The sequence below is a fragment of the Leucopleurus acutus genome (genome assembly GCF_964270905.1).
Source record: "Leucopleurus acutus genome assembly, chromosome: 10".
NCBI lineage: Eukaryota > Metazoa > Chordata > Mammalia > Artiodactyla > Delphinidae > Leucopleurus > Leucopleurus acutus.
The window spans coordinates 68,214,743-68,235,338 of NC_139153.1; the positions used below are offsets into that span (position 1 = coordinate 68,214,743).

The 20,596-nt window shown below is 43.8% G+C and overlaps 1 protein-coding gene across 2 annotated transcripts in view; it reads left to right on the forward strand.

Moving 5' to 3' along the window:
- RNF8 (ring finger protein 8) overlaps positions 1 to 19,770 on the forward strand; it is a 37,921-nt gene extending 18,151 nt beyond the window's left edge. The window contains exons 3-8 of one of the 2 annotated variants that reach the window (XM_082848120.1): positions 337 to 1,077; positions 4,265 to 4,327; positions 9,155 to 9,244; positions 11,305 to 11,412; positions 13,628 to 13,832; positions 19,321 to 19,451. In XM_082848120.1, the coding sequence (XP_082704246.1) occupies positions 337 to 1,077; positions 4,265 to 4,327; positions 9,155 to 9,244; positions 11,305 to 11,412; positions 13,628 to 13,832; positions 19,321 to 19,337 (1,224 nt within the window). In that variant the 3' untranslated portion in view covers positions 19,338 to 19,451. Of the gene's footprint in view, positions 1 to 336; positions 1,078 to 4,264; positions 4,328 to 9,154; positions 9,245 to 11,304; positions 11,413 to 13,627; positions 13,833 to 19,320 lie in introns of both variants that reach the window. The other variant, XM_082848121.1, reaches the window with a different exon arrangement.
- Positions 19,771 to 20,596: the final 826 nt, after the last annotated feature.

A 20,596-nucleotide genomic window follows, 5' to 3' on the forward strand; every position in this document is an offset into this window, starting at 1 on the left:
GGGCCCCTCCCGCCTGCCTCTCCTGATCTCCCTGGCCTCAGGGGTGCCAATCCTATCTGGCCTCCACTTCTCCTCCCTCCTCAGTCCCCCTATGTCCTACCGGTTCACTTTGGGGTTCTTCCCATCTCCTTGGGCATCAGAGTCCCCCACCAGTGGTGGCAGGCACCCTAGTTGTGGGGAGACACTAATTCCGTGTCTTCCCGCACCGCCATCTTGACTCTGCTTCCAAGGATTTTCTTTCTGAAAAGACAGAAGGTTTTGCAGCAGCAGGAGGGAAATTCCATTAAGAGGAGAGAAATCATGAAACTTATTTTGTCTTTCTTTCCCTTTCCCCAGAGTCTGAATGGTGTTTGGCTGAACAGAGAACGTCTAGAACCTTTAAAGGTCTATTCTATCCATAATGGAGATCACATCCAGCTTGGGGTGCCTCTGGAAAATAAGGAGAATGCAGAGTATGAATATGAAGTTACTGAAGAAGACTGGGAGAGGATTTATCCTTGTCTTTCCCCAAAAAGTGACCAGATGATGGAAAAAAATAAGGGCTTGAGAGCTAAAAGGAAATTTAGTTTGAATGAATTAGAGGGTTCTGGAGCTGAAGGCCCCTCAAATTTGAAATCCAAAATAAGTAAAGTGTCTTGTGAACCTGGTCAGCCAGTGAAGTCACATGGGAAAGGTGAAGTGGCTAGTCAACCCTCTGAATATTTGGATCCTAAGTTGACTTCTCTTCAGCTAAGTGGGAAGACCACAGGGGCTCATGTTGACCCAGGCCCTGCAAAAGTTGTAGAGCTTCATTATAAGAAGCAGAAAGCCTCAAATCCTTCAGCATCTCAGAGCCGCTTAGAGCTGTTTAAGGTAACGATGTCCAGGATTCTAAAGCTGAAAACACAGTTACAGGAAAAGCAGGTAGCTGTTCTGAATGTGAAAAAGCAGACCCAAAAAGGGAACTCAAAGAAAATTGTGAAAATGGAGCAGGAACTGCAGGATTTACAGTCCCAGCTGTGTGCAGAGCAGGCCCAACAGCAGGCCAGAGTGGAGCAGCTGGAGAAGACTTTCCAGGAAGAGCAGCAGCATCTCCAGGTACCACACAGGAGGGAAGGACAAGAGTGCCCCTTGGGATGGGCAGGCCCTTCGTGAGCCTCTGGCCAGAACTCTCTGTTTCTGGATCAGGGACCAAGTGCTGAGTGCCAGGGACAGGAGATGTAATGGGAACAGAAAACTTTGAGGTTCAGCATAATGATCAGATCAAGAGCCAGAGTTGGGATGTCAAGATGGGGAAAGGTGACTGGCAGAACCAGCCAAGATATAACAGGATGCAAAGGTGAGGCATCTCAGAACTGAGGTAAATTCAGAGAGAGGTTGGATGAAGGTGAAGATGCCCCAAAATTACAGCACACCCCAATTAACGCAATAGTTGTCTTCATGAGTAATCTTTCTCTGTTCTGAGGTCAAAGCCAAATTTCTGTACCCAAGGCAGGGGTAGGTCACCTGATTACTCTGCCCTTGATTTACCTGGCAACTTGTTAGCTCTGTAGCTAACCTAGGAAGTGGGAGGCTAGAAAGGCAGAAAACGTTTGTGTCTGACCTGAGTAGCCAGCATGGGAGGGGACAGGTACACCATGACTCAGTTGTTGGGTTGAGTGATAAGCCACCTCCCACAGGGCCTTTAGTAGGTAAAATAATGACTGTCTTAGCTGTGTCAAAGTGAGGGCAAATGTGTCTGCATCCCCAAGTCATTTGGGATTAGATGACAAGCACTTGCACAAAGCTTCTAGGCTATGGCTGATCCTGGTTCTGCTCAAAATGTCAGTTCCCATCTGGCAAGAGCCACATGTTTTACTCTCACCTACTTGCTCAGGTAATACTGAATGTCAAGAATTCCCCATTGTTGACTTAGAACTAAGAGGGGCCAATCAGGATTGAAGTGAATAAGCTTTTCTCTTTCATGTACTTTACTCAGGGTAAGAAACAACCAGTTATGTTGGCTTATTTCTGAACAATTTGTAAATTTCATTCTAATCTCAGCTATCCCCCCCGCCCCGTAAACTGCTGGTCTTAGCCAAGGCCATGGATTAAATAGGTCTTTCTAAGGGTATACACTGCTTGCTTATGTGTACCTTTTTGCTGCCCTTTTCCAGCCTGGACTAGTTCTTGAAATTAATAGATGGAGGTTTATCTTCACATATTTAGTGTATGACACCTTCACCAGAGTAGAGCTCTCTTTAAAGGCTTATGTGCTCAGGAACAAGAGTTACTGTTAATATTTGTGGCTCCTTTCAGCATGCTTCAAGATATAGCTGTGAAATCTTTTTCCTTATCAAAATGGTAAAGAAAGGCAAAAAGGACTGGTTTAGAGAATTTCTCCAGGAATGAGAGGGCCATATATAAATCGCTCCTAGTGACGTATATCTAGTCCTTTGTTTATTAGTTGCATTCCCCTCTCCCACCAAGCCCTAAGAATTTATCCTACCCCTACTGCTTGCTCAGAAACTCATTTAACCCTTGCTACTTCACACAGAATTTTTTTTTTTTTGGCTGCGCTGTGTGGCTTGTGGGATTTTAGTTCGCCAACCAGGGATTAAACCCGGGCCCTCAACATTGAGCGTACAGAGTCCTAACAACTGGACTGCCAGGGAATTCCCACAGACTTTTTTTTTTTTTTTTTGCAATATAAGGAATTTATTTAAACAACATTAGTTGCTGGGGGACTGGGAAAACAAGGCTGGAAACTACACAGTCAGGAATGAGACAGACCTAGTCCAAGGAAGATGCTATGCTGTTGTCACTGGGCACAAACATCTCACCTGCAGGGCCAGCAGTGCTAATGCTGGGGTCTCAACACAAGCCTGGAATCACTTCTGCTCTTCCTCTGGAAATTAAATGTTATTGTATGATACTTCCACCACCACCCCATGGGGTGGAATCTTGCACTCCCTGTAACCTCAAGTAACCAGTTTCTGAGGGTGTCTGGTTGTTCCAGGATAGCACTTTGGGTTCAGAGGACATCATGAAAGCAAGGATGTAGCATTTTCAACTACTATAATGGAAGGAGGACCCTGTTTGTTACGGAATTCTCCACGTCATTCTTTTTTTTTTTTTTAGTTATCTATTTTATACGTATTAGCCACACAGATTTTTTTTTTGAGTACCCACATTACCTGGCACTATACTTGAGTTTGGGTGGTTATAAAGATACTTAATAAATGGTTTTTGCCATTAAGGAATATGTCTGGTTGAGGAGACAAAGATGTATTATACACACAAAATAATCAGAACAGTTTCAAGTCAATATATTTAAATTAGAGAACCATTTCCAGTTGGCATATTAAATGGGTAGGTAATTCTTTCTTTTTAAATATTTTATTTATTTATTTATTTTGTCTGTGCCAGGTCTTTGTTGCGGCACATGGGATCTTTTAGTTGCAGCATGTGGGCTTCTTAGTTGTGGCATACGGACTTCTTAGTTGCAGCATGCAGACTCTTAGTTGTGGCATGCAGACTTCTTAGTTGCGGCATGCGGGCTTCTTAGTTGTGGCATGCAGACTTCTTAGTTGCAGCATGTGGACTTCTTAGTTGTGGCATGCATGTGGGATCTAGTTCCCCAACCAGGGATCGAGCCTGGACCCCCTGCCTTGGGAGTGCAGAGTCTTACGTGGGAAGTCCCGGGTAGGTAATTCTTAAGGAGGGAAGGGCCCAGAGGTTCTTCTGGAAGGTGCTGGATGTAGGGGAGTGATGATGTAGAAGGCATCTACATTCAAGGGGGTGGATGGAGGAGACATAGCATAAGCTCAGGCAAGGCAGGAGGAGGAGCAGTTTATGGGCTAGAAGTGGTAAAGACTCAGAGTGAGAGACAGAGTGGCCAGAATTGAGGAAAGAAACATGGTGGAGCTTGTGAGTGCCAGCTCAGGGGATTGTGTTTCAGTTTAGATACTTGGTGACTCAGAAGCTCTCAGTTTACATCCTTTTGGGAGTCACAGCATTAGCCAGTGAAGGGGACTTGGAGTATTAATCCAGAGTTTCTCCAGAACACCCTGAGTGGTGGCTTGAAGGTGAGAGCCCTGAGGTGTGCAGTATTTGAGCAGTTTAATTCTGCATAAGTCCCTTACTGCCAACAGCTTGAAGTAAAATGGGAGATTTTCCACCCACTTGCTGCCCCCTGTCGTTTCCAGATGCTCACGCTAGCAGGTCTGCTCTGCTTGTTACTGGATTTTGTCCCTTTTTCCCCCTTCCTGCAGGGTAACCTTACATTTTGTTTTTGGCTTTGCAGCGTTTGGAGAAAGAGCAAGGAGAAGAGGACCTGAAGCAACAGCTGGCCCAGACTCTGCAGGAGGTAAATCTCTTGCCATTGTCCTGAGCTTATAGTGGGCGGTGGAGTGGGGGGCAACCAGACTTCTTGTGGCCACCAGCTGCCTCTGCTGCTTAGCGCACACCTCTGTGGCATCTCCAGTCTGTAGACAGAGCAGGTGGCAGCTGCTCATGCCATCAGGTTGGAGACTTGGAGCCTCACAGACATGCCAGACCTCAGCATGAAAGCTTACATCTTCATTTGAGCACGAGTTGCTTTGGTGAAGATGAAATGAGCCTGTAGCAATTAGGAGGCTCTCTAGGAGAGTGGCTGCGCTTCCAGAAAGGTGAGAGCAGCAGAGGGAAATTGAGGCTGTGACTTGGCCACCAGGGCCTGCAAGGGCCTCCATTACCTCACCATTCCTGAGCTGAAGCCATCCTGAAACCATCTGAGAATGTTCCAATTAAGCATTTTAGGTTAGGTTGAGAATGTGCAGTTTAACCGTCAGCAAAACGTATCAATTTACTGAAGGGGGCAAGGCTCACAGGAATAAAATTATCCTAAAAGATTGCCTGTAATTTATTTAGTTTAACTTGACTACCTCTCTCCTCTGTTTATTTTTTTATGAGTTCTTTTGCATCTTTAAAACCTGCTTTGTCTTCTTTATGTGTAATGATTAGTAGTTTGTTATAAGTCAGGAGGTGAGTGTTTGCATCTCCTTGAGAAAAATGAGTAATCGCATTAGAATTTGTTCAGGAGAATTTATCATTCGGTTCTTTCATTGCTTACCTACCTCCCAACCTTTTTACAGTGCTAACAATCACATATTACTTCATGCTTGGGAGGGTGCCTACCTTGGGTGCACAAACAGCCTTGGAAAGCATTGGGTGAAAAATTCAGTCTTTTTAGAATTTTATTTTCTAAGCTTGTGTATTTTCTAGGGTGGGGGGGTAGGCACGTTTCCCATTTAGAGGATTATTAAATTAATATTCAGATAATGTTTTGAAATTGACTGGAAAAGAGTAAGGTTCTGCTCTTGGAAATCCCTGAGGAATCATTAAGCACCCTGCACCCACAACACCTCACCCTCTACTGAGACAGACTGGAAAACACACTATCATTTAGCATAATGCATTTGGCCAGTCTCCATTCATTAACCTAAAATAGGATACTTTTAGGTCATGGTTCTATTACAGCATGCCTGGGGGACCTACCACTCTCAAATGAAACATGGTTATTGTTCGGTCCACCTGGTGGTCCTTCTGAAGCTGTTCTTTTTCATTTTCCAGGCCTATAATTATAATAACTTACATTTACATAGAGCTTTAAAAACTTTTCTGAGTGCTCTCATATATGTTATTTTTTTTCTTATTAACCCCAATGTAGGGGGGCACCTGTTTTCCCATTTTATAAATGAGAAAATTAAGGCACATGCATCTAATTAGTGGCCAAGATGAGTACTCAGGACTTCTGACATAACTGCTTTTTTTCTGCAGACCTCACATTTTATTGTTTTTTTATTTTTTAATATTAGTTTATCTTTGGCTGCATTGGGTCTTTGTTGCTGTGCGCGGGCTTTCTCTAGTTTCGGTAAGCAGGGGTTACTCTTAATGCGGTGTGCGGGCTTCTCATTGTGGTGGCTTCTCTTGTGGAGCACGGGCTCTAGGCGTGCAGGCTTCAGTAGTTGTGGCACACAGGCTCAGTAGTTGTGGCGCACAGGCTTAGTTGCTCCACAGCATGTGCGATCTTCCCGGACCAGGGCTCAAACCTGTGTTCCCTGCATTGGCAGGCGGATTCTTAACCACTGCGCCACCAGGGAAGCCCCCAGACCACACATTTTAAAATGTGTGTCTTGAATAATATCTTTTCAGAAATACTACCTTCGGCACCTGCCAAGAGGAAGGCGGGGGAGAGCTGGGCTCCAAAAATGTCGCCATGGCGGTGGTGGAGATGTTTAGGAGTTATCACAGGCGAATGTAGGTTGGGACCCTTCAAGTCCTAGTGGGTCGGAGGGCAGTGGCCCTTGGTAAATTGTTTTTTGAGGAGGGGAAGACAAGTCCGTTTCCTCGAACAGGACCTGAACAGCCTCTTCAGGTCTGCAGCCAGGGATACCAGCTCAGAGACGAGGAGACTCTACCCAGCCCAGAAAGATCTAGCTCGCCTGGGTTAGAAACCTAGTCTTTCATTAGTTCAAGAACTTAGTGAGCAGCTCACTTTGCCAGGTGTTGGTAGGGGGTGAGGACAGTCTAAGACAATTAAATTAGGTGTTTCCTGGCTTTAAGTTCAGCCACTATCATGGGGATTTACTATTTCCCCCTACTGTACGAGGAGATAATTTTAAAAAAAGGAAGAAGAAAGCAAGCGGCAGAAACTTGGGAAGTCAGACTTGAGTTGAAAATCCTGTTGCTTGCACTTGCCTTTTTCTGTGTCTGTTTATCTGTAAAATGAACGTACCTACAAATGGTAAACTGTGTGTAGCAGTTAACTTTTGGCCAGGCACTGTGCTAAATGCTCTATGTATAGTCTTTTCAAATCCATAACAACAGCCCTGTGAGGTAACTGCTGTTGTTTTCCCCATTTTACTGATGATGAAATAATAATTGCATCAAACTCAAAAGAGTTTTTGTGAGAATTACACAATGTATGTAAGCCACTTTGCACAATGCCTGGCACATTAAATATTTTTGTTATGACTGTGTCTCCTAAAAGAAGCCAGAAATAGGTACTAGCCTAGAAAGGCTGCTGAGTTATAGACAGTGTAATAATTTATTACCTTCTATGTAGGTGCGCAGAAAATGGTTAAATTCTTATTCCAAAGTATTTCCTTATAAGCAAACAATGAGCGTAAAAGGACTCCTGTGCAAAAGAAAATGTTTCTTCAAGTTTTAACTCTTCTAGCCAACATTTTAAACACAGCTATAAAAGGGTAAAAAAGCACAAACACAGTTTTAGAAACTACCCGTACTTATATAGCACTTTGCATTTTACAACGCACCCATCACAAATGCCATTTTGATGTTTGCATCTTATAAGTAACTATACTTTAACCGCAAGTAGTTAAGTGACTTGGTTAAGTGACTAGACTTTGTAAGTTACTGGGATTCTAAGTCCATTTCTGTTTTCAGAATGTCCGTTATATAGTGTGATTCTGGACATGTAGAAGGTGAATTGGAGTCAGCTGAGTTATCAGCAAAGCACACTTTCAGCTGCAAAGTGTAAATTAGCTAACTGACTTGGGGGATTTTCTTTCTTTCTTTTTTTTTTTTTTATATGTTGGTTCATTGGTTTGTTTTTTTATTTATTTTTGGCTTGTTGGGTCTTCGTTTCTGTGCGAGGGCTTTCTCCAGTTGCGGCAAGCAGGGGCCACTCTTCATCGCGGTGCGCGGGCCTCTCACTGTCCTGGCGTCTCTTGTTGCGGAGCACAGGCTCCAGACGCGCAGGCTCAGTAGTTGTGGCTCACGGGCCTAGTTGCTCCACGGCATGTGGGATCTTCCCAGACCAGGGCTTGAACCCGTGTCCCCTGCGTCGGCCGGCGGATTCTCAACCACTGCGTCACCAGGGAAGCCCTGTTTTTCTTATGTATATGAAATGTGGAGGTAGGCAGTTTCTGGTATTGGTTCAGCTACCAAGAGTTGCTTTACCATTTTCTCTCTTTCTCCATGTATATTTTTCTTTATGAATTATTTAAAAGTAATGGCATATATTATGTCCCTTTACCCTAAAGTACTTAAGTATTTAAAAGTAATTGCATGTTTTATGTCCCTTTACCCTAAAGTACTTCAGTATTTGTTTCCTCAAAACAAGGGCGTTCTCTTACATCATCCTAGCACTGTTATTAAATTCAGCAGATTTAACATAGATACAATATTATTATTTATTCTTTTTGGCCATGCCACATGGCTTGTGGGATCTGGGATCTTAGTTCCCCTACCAGGGATCGAACCAGTGCCCCCTGCAGTGGAAGCACAGAACCCTAAGAACTGGACCACCAGGGAATTCCCAACCCCTGGACTTTTAAGTCAGCAGGTCTTCCTCAGTTTAGTTATGGGCAGAAAGAGTCCACCATTTGAAAATATAGTTCTCATTAAAACAGAAAAAAAAAGAAAAACACCAAATAAAAGAATTAAAATAATAAAAAAGAAAGATCATCTTCTTTAAAAAAGGATTTGAAATGAGATTTAAAATATAAGCTATACTTAAGTATGAGGGAGCTCAGAAATATGTTTCATAGAAATGGAACCTCTTGACATTTGATGTAGGCAGTTAGTCACAATGAATGAGCTGCTAGCTCTTGGGCATGCCAGCTTCCAGAAGACACAGCCAGGGTTCAGGCAGCATTACCTTATGAGCATGTAGTATGTGATTTATAGAATAAATAGTTAAAAGTCTTTTTCATTTCAAAGAAAATGATTATCTAGTTTTCCTGAATCCATATTTCCCTGATTATTTTTTAAAAGCTGCTCCCAGTGCTGGGTAACCTTAGAGTTACTTACTAGTTCTTGAGCATTTGTTCTCAGGATCAGTTGTGTGGCTTTGTAAAAAATGTACATCCCTGGGCCCCAAGCCAAACACACAGAATCAGACTCTCTGGAAGGCAGTGTAAATTCTTCAGTTGATTTGGATGGCCACAGAAGTTGGGTTATTTCCAGAGGGATTAATAGATTTGATGGCATCCCTCCCTATCTGCCCCTTTCCCTGAAAAAAGCAGTATGTAAGTGGGATGTCCTGACGGAAAAAAAACATTATTTTGAAATTGCCAATCCATTGATCTCATGAACCAAAGCTGCTGACAGAGGGAGAGACAGGCATGGTGGCTGAAAGGAACAATGCAGTGTAACGCATCTTGAGTATGTATCTGCTATGTTTCTGCAGCATCGGGCTCTGATGGAGGAGCTAAATCGCAGCAAGAAGGACTTTGAAGCAATCATTCAAGCCAAGAACAAAGAATTGGAGCAGACCAAGGTACTGGAAAGAAGGTGAAGGTTTAGAATTTGGTTAGCACATGCAACTCAGCATTTTCCACAGTGCAAAGGTTGGTATGGTGAATGAAGGGAGAGGTTATGGCTGTTTCCTTCCTCAAGGGATATAATCTGTAAAATTAGTTAGGGCTGTAGAAGGTTCTGCCTGTAAGACAACATCTATTTCCTTCCTTTATCCAGAAGCAAAATGCTGGGAATAAGACACATCCTGGAGTCTAGTCCACTGTCTGTGGTAAATGCTCCTTCAGAGTGTTTCACTCACATAGGCTAAGGGGTGGTGTAGTCAAAATAAAAAATAGTTCATCTTGATGCATTTATGTAGTTATTCCCCATATCGAATCAGTGGAACTCTTAAATTAGGGGTTGTAAACTCAAGTGCCCACTGGGGTCAGACCGATAATAGGAGTAAAGTGGCCTGGGTGTAAGAACATAGTGGGGAGCTGTGAGGCAGAGGTGCACCCTCACCCCCACCCCCAGAGGCAGCTCTTCTCTGATGCAGCCAGTCATTGCCATCCAGATATGCAAGCCCAGTGTTGTCCGATCTGAGTTTTCCATGGAAGATGGAAATCCAAATGTTTATGTAAAGTATCCCAGTTTTCAAGTATTGGCAACAGTTCAGTGTTTTTTGATACCATGAATGCCAGACTAAATAAGTCTGCAGGCTGGATCCAGTCCACAGGCCACCAGTTTGCATCCTCTGACCTGAAACTTATGCCTGAGTCTGACTGCATCTCTCAGCCCACCTCTCCTCATGTACATATCTGGAGCAGAATACAGAAAAGGAGGAGACTTTCTTGTTTGTTTGATATCCTTATCCTCTGTTTAAATCACATAGTTCCTTCTTCCCCAGCCTCCAAGAAACCACCACATCTTTTTAAATCCAGTAATTCAAAAGTTTTCAGGGAACTTGACTCTAGTTAAACTGGGTCCAGTCCCTCTTCACTGCCCTAAGCAGTCTGACAGTCTTTGCTTTGATTAGAAGAGAAAGTAAAACATGAGAAATAAATGAACCCTAATATTTAGGGTATATCAAATATACCCTAAATGGCTTTTCCTCTCCGCCTCAGGGGCTCCTCATCCTTTCTGTTTTGGAGATGAGGTGCTAACTTAATAAATGTTGGCTTCAAGAGAGCACACCTGGGCTTCCCTGGTGGTGCAGTGGTTGAGAGTCCGCCTGCCGATGCAGGGGACGCAGGTTCGTGCCCCGGTCCGGGAAGATCCCACATGCCGCAGAGCGGCTGGGCCCGTGCGCCATGGCCGCTGAGCCTGCGCGTCCGGAGCCTGTGCTCCGCAATGGGAGAGGCCACAACAGTAAGAGGCCCTCGTACTGCCAAAAAAAAAAAAAAAAAAAAAAAGAGCACACCTAGATCCTCCTTAAAAAGTGTGTCTACAAGCAGTCTGACCTGTTGGGGAAAGCACAGGGAAATTGCACTGCAGGAGTGGGAAGTGACAAGCATCACAGAGTGTGGGGCCTGAAGGTACTTCAAGAGGCCATCTCTCTAGCCTCCTGCCTCTAGGGAACATAGGTATTATCCTTATTTTATAGCAGAGGCAGCTGCAAAGAATGGAATGGACCTTACACACTAATTCAAGCTTCCTACCTTTATGGACTGTTCCTCATTTCTTTCTTATCCAGTGAGTTCTTGGTTGCTTGGGATGATTTTGTATCACCTCTGAACTGCAGTTTGCTATAGGATACTTAATGCCTCATTCTGGTCTTGGGTGGTTGGTGGAGTGGGTATGCTACCTTCAGTTTTTATCATTTGGTTAATTTTTGGGAAGGAGACAGAACCTGCAATGCGAATACATACTAAAGAAGTCGAGAGAGGGGAAAAAAGGAAGATAGTGTCCTATACTAGAAAGCAGTTCTGAGAAACAGTAACCCTTGCGGAAAGAGTTTTATTCTCGTGTTGCTGTGCCAGGGTGAATTTTTAATTTAGATTCCTTCTGAATCCTATTGCAGACTAATAACCCTGCTTCCTGTCCTGTTTTGCATTCTCGTTGGTTCTCCCGAATGACGGGTGGGGTTGTGTGTTTTTGCAGGAAGAGAAGGCGAAGGTGCAAGCACAGAAGGAGGAAGTTCTTAGCCATGTGAATGACGTGCTAGAGAATGAGCTCCAGTGTATTATTTGTTCAGAATACTTCATTGAGGTAATTATGAATGGTGGCTCATGCCTTCTCACTCTCCCAGCCCTGAATGGAGCCTCGGCTACACAGACTGCTTCTGCTGTAGGGAAACATTCTGAAGAATGTTTTTCCTCCAGGAACTTACTGTAGCTATTTGACTTCAAAGTGACTGCTAGAGATGGTCACTTCTCATTTTTTTTTGTAGTCGTCTTTACCTCCACTGTCTTTTTTCTTATTTCATTTGTTCTTGAGTATCTGTTTGGCAGAATCAGTGTTTTGGGCTGTAATAAAGCCTTTATCTCTTTGGTGTTGGGGAGAAAACACTTTGGTTTCAAAGAACCACCTGAGAGCTGCCCCACCCTCCCACAGGTCAGAATGTCCTGTGCTTTCTACTTTTCTGACAACTATGTCCTGTTGGATTTTGTGCCTAGTGTTGAACTCCTACAGGTTTTTTACCTCCCGGAACCACTTGATTCTGGCACAATCCAGAATTAGATGGCATTAGAAATTTGAAGTATCAGAATAAAGCTGCTCAATAAAACTATTCTTTCTTTGCTCTGAATGGGCACAGTGCTGAGAGTAGGTGTGCAGTGCAGCCTTTGAACAGGGCGGTAAATGCCATTGATGTGTGGTTGCTGGGAATTCAGTGGCCAAGTGGAACATATTTCAGGAACTCTGAGGCTCCTTATGAAAATGAAACATCTCTCCTAGGTTACCATCGGTTATCCTGTCTTTTTTTTTTTTTTTTTGCCACACTGCGCGGCTTGTGAGATCTTATTTCCTTAACCAGGGATTGAACCTGTGCCCTCGGCAGTGAAAGCACAGAGTTCTAACCACTGGACCACCAGGGAATTCCCTGTTATCCTGTCTTGTTTTTGCACAGGCTTTCCTTTTTTTTTTTTTTTTCTTTTTATGGCCACACTGTGTAGCATGTGGGATCTTAGTTCCCCAGCTAGGGATGGAACCCACACCCCCTGCATTGGAAGCGTGGAGTCTTAACCACTGGGCTGCCAGGGAAGTCCTGCACAGTCCTCTTTTATTTTCACACATTCTACTATCTGTGTCCAGTTCATCTTACACTACAGGTGTTAAACTCAATTTGTTAAATGACAGTGCTTTTCAGACTCCTTTAAAAAGAAAATGCATACACACACTGCTTCCTTTTTTCTGGTGGACTTTAGGGAGATTGGGTCTATTAGCCTCCTGAAAAATCTCTCCTGGGTAGACCTGTTTCTTTTGCTCTGGATCTACTTTGACTTAGGGTCATAATTTCCCCCATAGTTTCTAGTCATTTGATTCCCTACTTTGGAGAAACTCAGTTTGTGCTCTTTTGACGTGGCTTACAGACCCTAATAGAAGAAGACAAGGAAAGGGTGGTTGGAATGGGTGATGAGTTAGCCAACCCAGAGCATCTGTACGACATGTAAGAGACAAATAACTTGACTTTTTTTGGTTTACAGCATGTGCCTGACCTTTTCTGTGGGTCACCTCTTAAAATCAGTGTTGGGAAGAGGTTTCATTTTAATCAGACAGGTTTTTAGTCCCGTTCATGAGAATTTATCTCATTCGTTATCGAGAAGGTCTCCTAGTTGGCTTTCTGGTCTCAACTTGGCATTTGAAAAATACATGATTTCTGTGTTATTTTCCACTGCTATCCTAAAAACAGGAAGGAAGACTTTTGAGCCTCATGAAAGTTGTATCTTAGGAGATGTACATAAACAAGAGTAATGAGGAGAATGGTTTATGTTTTGGGGAGTGAAAAGTGTCCTGGCAGAAAGCTGGCCATTGGAGTTACTCATAGGAGCCCCTCACATACAGGCTTCCTTCTGCTTTCTCTCTTCTCACAGGCTTGCTTACTTACTTAAGGCACTATCAGTTGAACCCACTACATTTTTTCCCAGCCTAAGTTCTCTTTTACATATACTTTTTTAGCTGCTTTTGAGTAAAGATGATGCCTCCTACCATTCTGTATACTGAGTATTCACTGTGTGTTCCCCTTCATATATTAAAATTGAGGTGCTAATTCACCATTAGGACATAAATTTGTTTTCATGAGAGAATTAGTGATGTATTTATACCAAACATTCACATGCTTACTAGTCCTACTTACGTCCAGTGACATTTGTTTGCAGGGTAGCTAACCCATGTTGGCAGTGTGATGAGTTGGTTCTGAGATCGCAACCGCCCTGGGGAAGTAAGCATCACAGTTCTGATCTGTATGTTCACATTCCCATTATAGGCTGTCACCTTGAACTGTGCACATAGTTTCTGCTCCTACTGTATCAGTGAGTGGATGAAGCGGAAGATAGAATGCCCCATTTGTCGGAAGGACATCAAGTCGAAAACACACTCCCTGGTTCTAGACAATTGCATTAATAAGATGGTAGATAATCTGAGCTCGGAAGTGAAAGAACGACGAATTGTCCTCATCAGGGAACGAAAAGGTGAGTGGGTATGAACAAGAGGTAAGTCCCCTCAACAAAGGACTTACAAATGTAGGCAGAGTTTTTGGATAGGGAAGAGTAAGATAAATGATTCTTGAGCTAAGGAAGAGGTGGAAGAAATTGGGAAAAGTAAAGGGAGTTAAAGATAATGAACATGTAAGAAAGAGTTGAGGTAGAATTAACTTATTTGACCAGCAGGGAATGGGGAGGCTTAGGTGTATGTGTCTTGGTTTTGGGGATAAAAAAGGATGTGATTAGAAAAACACATGGTCACACAGCTTGCTCTGCTGGTCACTAGATGGTGCTGTTGTTCAAGACAGTTTAGTTGCTGTCGGGTGTTGCAGAAATCTTGGGTTGGGTATACAATAAATTATAAACAGAATGTGGTACAAACAGGTTTCCCAGCCAGAGAGAGTTTAAATAAAGAGATTAGGGAAGGGGTGGGTGAGTTTCCTCAAGGAACCATACTTCCATAGTGAATATCTGCTAATTTAAACAAGTGATCTCATCATACTTGGGGACTGCTGTGTTGAAGGTTGCAGAGACACTCTGCTTGAGACCTGAATGTCCTGGTAGCAAAAGAATGTGTCCTGGGGCAAAGCACAAGGAAGCCAATGGATCGGAAGGATTGGTTATTGGGCAGAGATGAGAGTAAAGAGGAGCAGAGTGGATCTGATTATCATGTTCAGTCCCTTTAGAAATCTAGTACGGTACTACCCTCTGGGAACGCTCAGAGCCAAAGTGCTGTGAGGTCAATTGGTTGCACATAAAGGCCAATCAGAGGAGAAGAACCAAAAGCTCACTGCCCTTCCAGTTGCTTTCCACCACCTGGCCATCGGGAACCCATGTTCATGTGTGTCTTTGGATATTCCCTTCTCTAAGTCCAGAGAAGCTGGAGGCTTAAAAGCCACACTGCTAAGAACAGGATCTTCTGTCTATCACTCTCTTTCTCCTAGCCCTTCAACAGATGTCAGCCTCTTTGAGTAGGGCCAGAAATCTGATGCTGATTTGCAAGCAGCTATGGTATGGAATTGGCCCTCTGTTGGTCAGCCATTGTGAGGGCAGCAAGCCTGTCACAGGCCAGGTGTTGAGCCTGTTATGCCCAAGGAAGACATTCTGAGGGTGGGGTGGTCCTCAGGCAGTTCTTTGAAACCAGAGTGTTTTCTACTTTTCTGACAACTATGTACTATTGGACTTTGTGCCCAATTTTGAGTCCCCATAGGTTTTTTTACCTCCCAGGAGCCACTTGAATCTGGCAGAATTCATTACTCTTCCTCTCCACCTCCCATCACTCCATAAGCATTTATAGGAACACTACACTATGCACTGGGATAAAGAGATAAACAGGGTATTATCTCAGCTCTCATAGTCTACGGAGGAGACAAAAAAGCAAGTAGGTAATGTGACAAGTTCCATAATAGGGTGCTGGAAAATTGCAGAGGAGAGGACAGTCAATTCGGCCTGGACAGGTGGAGGTATGGGAGCAAGCTTCACAGAAGAAGTGCCATTTGAACTGAGTCCTAAAGGTTCCCTAGGGACGTAGCTTTCCAAGCAGAGGAATTAGCATAAGCACAGAGGCATGAGAAGCAGTGACCTGTTCTAGCAGTGCCGCCCTTGGTGGCCCAAACAAGACATGTCTACACAGTGCCAGAGGAGCATGAGGACAGCCAAGGCTTAGGAAGTGTCTACTGAGGTGTTGTGAATGCCTTCTGTTTTCTTTTCTCTTTCCTTTCTGAGAGGAACACTGACCTGGGAACCCAGATTTGACCGAGGTCAGCCTTTGAGCTTAAGTTTGCTGGGTCTCTGTGTGGGTGGGGACACCCATGTACTTTCTCTTTGTTTTTTGGGGGTTATTCTTGTTTTTATTTTTTTCTTTGAAGTATAATTGATTTACAGTGTTGTATTAGCTTTAGATGTACTACATAGTGACTTGGTATTTTTATGCATTATAGAATGATCACCATAATAAGTCTAGTTACCATCTTTCACCATACAAAGTGATTACAATATTACTGACTGTATTCCCTATGCTGTACATTACATCCCCGTGACTTAATTTATTTTGTAAGTGGAAGTTTGTAAGTGGAAGTTAATTCACTTCCCCTGTTTCACACATTCCCCCATCCCTCTCCCTTCTGGCAACCACCATATTGTTCTTTGTATTTATGAGTCTATTTCTGTTTTGTTATGTTTGTTCATTTGTTTTGTTTTTTAGATTCCAGACTTAAGTGAAATCATATGGTATTTGTCTTTCTCTGCCTGACTTATTTCACTTAGCATAATACACTCGAGGTCCATCCATGTGTTGCAAATGGGAAGGTCTCATTCTTTTTTATAGCTGAGAAATAGTCCCTTGTATATATATACCACCTTTTCTTTATTCATTCATCTATCGATGGGCACCTAAGTTGCTTCCATATCTTAGCTATTGCCAAAAATGCTGCAGTGAACATTGGGCATGGATTTATCTTTTTGAGTTAATGTTTTCATTTTCTTTGGTTAAATACCCAGAAGTGGAATTGTTGGGTTGGGTTGTGTGGTAGCTCTATTTTTAATTTTCTGAGGAACCTCCATACTGTTCTCCATAGTGGTTGTACCAGTTTACATTCTCACCAACAGTGCAGGAGGGTTCCCTTTTCTCCACACACCCATATGTACTTTCTTCACCCAGCCCACTGTCCAGGTTTTTTCTCAAAAGTCTGAGCATGGTAGATGCATGCAGCCACTGGAAAAGGAAAGAAGAACCCTGTGTCCTAAATTCATCTCTGACTCTCCTCACACAGAGTTAATACCACAGAGTAGATAATATCAGACCCCTCTTTTCTCTGCAGAGGCTAAATCTGGTGTCTTGCTGCCTTTTTAGTAACACTAGGAGCCAACACAGTAAACCGAATCGGCCTCCGTGTCCCACTCACTGGCTGAGAGCAGTTCTGGCACCAGTCTCGGTTTCTGCATTTATCGCAGCGAGTGCAGCTTTGAGGTTTTCTCTAGAGACAGACAGAAGGTTCTGAGGCCTGATTTAGGAAAATGTGCCAGAGCCATCAGCAGCTTCATTGGGCTGCAGTGTGGAGTTTAGAGAAAATTCTCAGTTCAAATACCAACCTTCTTTGCCAATTGAAAGCTGGTTTAATCCCCAGTGCATGGGAATTTTTAAAGGACCAAATATAGGATCTGGGAACTAGAATTGGCAAGCCTGTAATTGTCACAGTTCTGACACTGGCAGGACCATTTTCCTCCTGGGCAGCGGTTGCTCTGATCCTGAGTTCAGAGAGAAGAACCTGCCTGTCTGTGGCAGCACAGGCCTCTGATTCCACCGAGAGCAGCCCCACTCCAGGCCTCCTCGGCTGGTTGCTGTCTTCAAGGCCCATATCCGCACGGGAGGAGTAATGCCTCATGACTGATTAGCCATAGATCCTTTGTAAAGTCTGGGAGGCCAGATTATCCAGAGGAGAGGAGGAGGAGGAGAGTGTTAGGATGCCAGATCCTGTGTTTGGAGAAAGGGTGCCCTGGAGCTGGGGCAGGTAACGAATGTTGAGTAAGTGCTTGTCGCATGAGTAATTGTGGCTTGCTGGGATATTGACGTGAGATTTTCCTGAAAAGAAGACATTTTGTGACATCCGCTATGGAGGATCTCCCTCTGGAGCTGGGGAGATGCTGGAGCAGAGTCTTCTGTCAACTGCTCCCCCATTCCCATTTGTTCTGTTCTCATTAAGTGTTGGTTGGTTGACAAGAGTGTTAACATTCTCACTTTAAGTTTTCCCTAGCAGTTTCTTTGGGTTGTGCTCAGAAAAGAAAAAAGCAAATGATCTAGAAATAAAATCTAGTTGGTCCTTTAGAACAGTGATTTTCAGTACAGGGGCTTTTTCAAACTGTACTTCCCAGCTCCCTTGATACTATAATATTGAGCCGAGGCTACTGGTGGGAGTGTGCCTTGGCCTTCAGGGGTGCTGAGGTGGGGAGAAAGGTTTATGAACCATAGCTTTCCTGAATCTGAGACAGAGGTCCCTCCAGAGGTTGGTGGTCTCTGGGAAGATTGGCCCAGGTAAGATCACATGGCCTGTGGCTCTTGCCAGCTTCCTGTAGGCTAGGAGGAGCGTGATCCAGACACAGGACAGGAGAAACTCACAGTCTCTGAAGAGGGTATCTGCCTGCCCACCTGGAAGGCTTTCCCTGGTGTTACCCATCATCACTTGTTGAAAGACAGAGCCTTGTAAAGGACTATATGGGGAATGGCAGCAGTAACAGTGTCTGCCAAGTTGACCTCATCCATAGAGGATACTTGTTAGCAAGTACTTTTAATCTACCCAGTATTGCCTCAAGAATCCAGGGTGTCATGTGCGTGAAGTCAGTATGGCTGCCTGGCATAGGACAGTGTTTAAGAGAAAGTGGCACTCAGCAAGATTGGCATGGGTTGGGGTGTCCACCTGCATGCACTCAAGTAGTTTATAACACTGGATTCTCTAAAAATTTTGACTTAAAAATTCATGCTTTGCAAAATTACCATGGGATCAAAAATTAGACTTATTAATAGAAGCTTTTTTTTCTTATTCTTCCATCACCACATCCCATTTTTGCCCCACCCTTTTTCCTTCCCTTCTCTTCTTTTGTCACTTACTGTCCTTCCTTGCCTTATCCCTTGATGTGTGTCTCCCCCCAAAACTCTTATTGTTCCCTTGTATATAAATTTAATAACACTTTCAATCTGCCTACCAAAGGATTCAAGACCTTAACCTCAAGGAAGGTCTTGAGATTGCCCTTTGTGTAAGCCAAGATCCCTGCTTCTCTGGGATCAAGGAAGCACAGCTATTGGAAAACACTAGAGGCCAGTGAATAGCCCCTCGCACCCCTCTCTCTGGACAGAGGAAAAACTTGCACCTCTCCCTGCCTGTTGCTGTGTATGTAATTCCTTCTTTCCTCCAACAGATATTAATTGAAGGCCAGCTTTGTGCCAGACACCCTCCTAGGTATGAAGAATAGAAGAAGTGAAAATCTAATAAGTTAGATGTGATTTGTGCTATGGAGAAAAATTAAGCAAGAAAGGGGTCGGGAGTGATGAGGAGAGCGTTGGCAGTTTTTGATAGAGTAGTTAAGGTAGTCACTGAAGAAGGTGGTATTTGAGTAAAGCTCAGTAGGCAGTGGTCATGCTGCCATCTGGGGAAAGGGTGTCCTAGGCAGAGGGGATAGGAGGAACAGCAAGGAGGTGGTGTGGCTGGAGTGGAGTGAACGATGGGACGGGGAATAGAAAGTGAGGTCAGGAGGTTGGGCAGGGGGCACATTGTATAGGGGTTTATAGACCTTTGGAAGGACTTCGACTTTTACTCTGGCGAAGTGAGGAGTGGGCTTTGAGCAGAGTGATTTGATCTGCCGTCTATTTTCTTGGTTCACCATGGCTGCTGTGTGGGGAAAAGACTGAGGGTGGCAGCAGGGAGGCCAGGGGAGGGAAATGCAGGCTCCTCCTTTATCTCTCTCTGTTTTTTTCTCTCCAAAGCAAAGAGACTGTCCTGAAGACCGTGCTCCAAGGACATTTGAAAAACTGCCAGGCGGTGGGAACTTGGGATGGTCTGGAGGATTCTCTATGGACAGGCGTGGGGCCACTCTGAGACAGAGCATGGGATAGAGCCATGTGGGACAGAGACTGAGTTAGGAAGTCGTCCGTCACGACCCTCCACGTTGGCCATCCCTGCTGCCACCATTGTCTGAAGCACCGACTGCTTCAGAGTACTTAAGAGACTCTGCTTCACTACACTGAACAGGTTATGTATTTCTGTTGTGCTTTTTAAATTTGTTGTTGTTGTTGTTGTTGTTTTGGTACCTCAGAAGCACCTCTGTTGATATATGTTTTGGGCAGGTTGGGTGTATCCCTATGGCTGCCCCTGAAGGCGAAGGCAGCCTCTCTTTGAGAGGATGGCATACCTCTTCTTTGTGAAAACAATGTCATTTCCTGGAAATAAAATGTAAAACCTATCAGTTGCTCAGCTGGGCTTTGGTATATTTATCTTCCTTCCCTTCCAGCTCCCAGACAGTCTCACAAGTAAACACTGGCAGCTCATAAATTGCAACCAAGAAAGTGACTCTATCTGATGATAGACTCAAGTGCATGTCAGCCTAAGAAGCCAAGGCCAAGATCATGGCCGTAGCAGATGGGCTCTGTTAAGCCCCCAACTGGTATGTCTCCTTTTCATTCCAGAGATGAGTCACTGCTACCTGGTTTTGGGATGGAGTGAATTCCCTTCTTTCAGCTGGGGTTCTGAAGTGGTTTCCAAATCTATTTTACCCAATGTCAGCAAACATGGGCAGTGATTTTATGAGAACTTGATATGCTTTTTAAAAAAAATTAAAAGTGATTTCTCTTTTACTGCTTTCCCATTTTAAACTAAGAAAACTAGTTTGATGTTTGGGAAATAGGAGCTTAGGAAAATCTGTGGTATCCTTGGTTACCAGTGATGAGAATGAAGGAAAACACAGGAAGTTGAAGAGTAGTTATTTAAAATGAGGAGCTCTAGTAGGAAACTGGTTGTGCTTTATGTCATTCAATGATTTGCTTCCAGATGAAAAGGTATTTTCTTCTCCCTTTTTACTGCCCACCTAGAGAACAGTTCTCTGTAGTTCTTTCTTTATACCCCATGTGTTTCATAGGGATGGTAGGTTTTTCCTTTGTTGAATCCTGTGTGTATTGGGATTCTGGCGTCCCTAGTCTTCATTTTCATCTTTCTCAATGGGATTACTGATTGAAATACTGGTGTAGTCAAGGAAGAAGTTAAGTT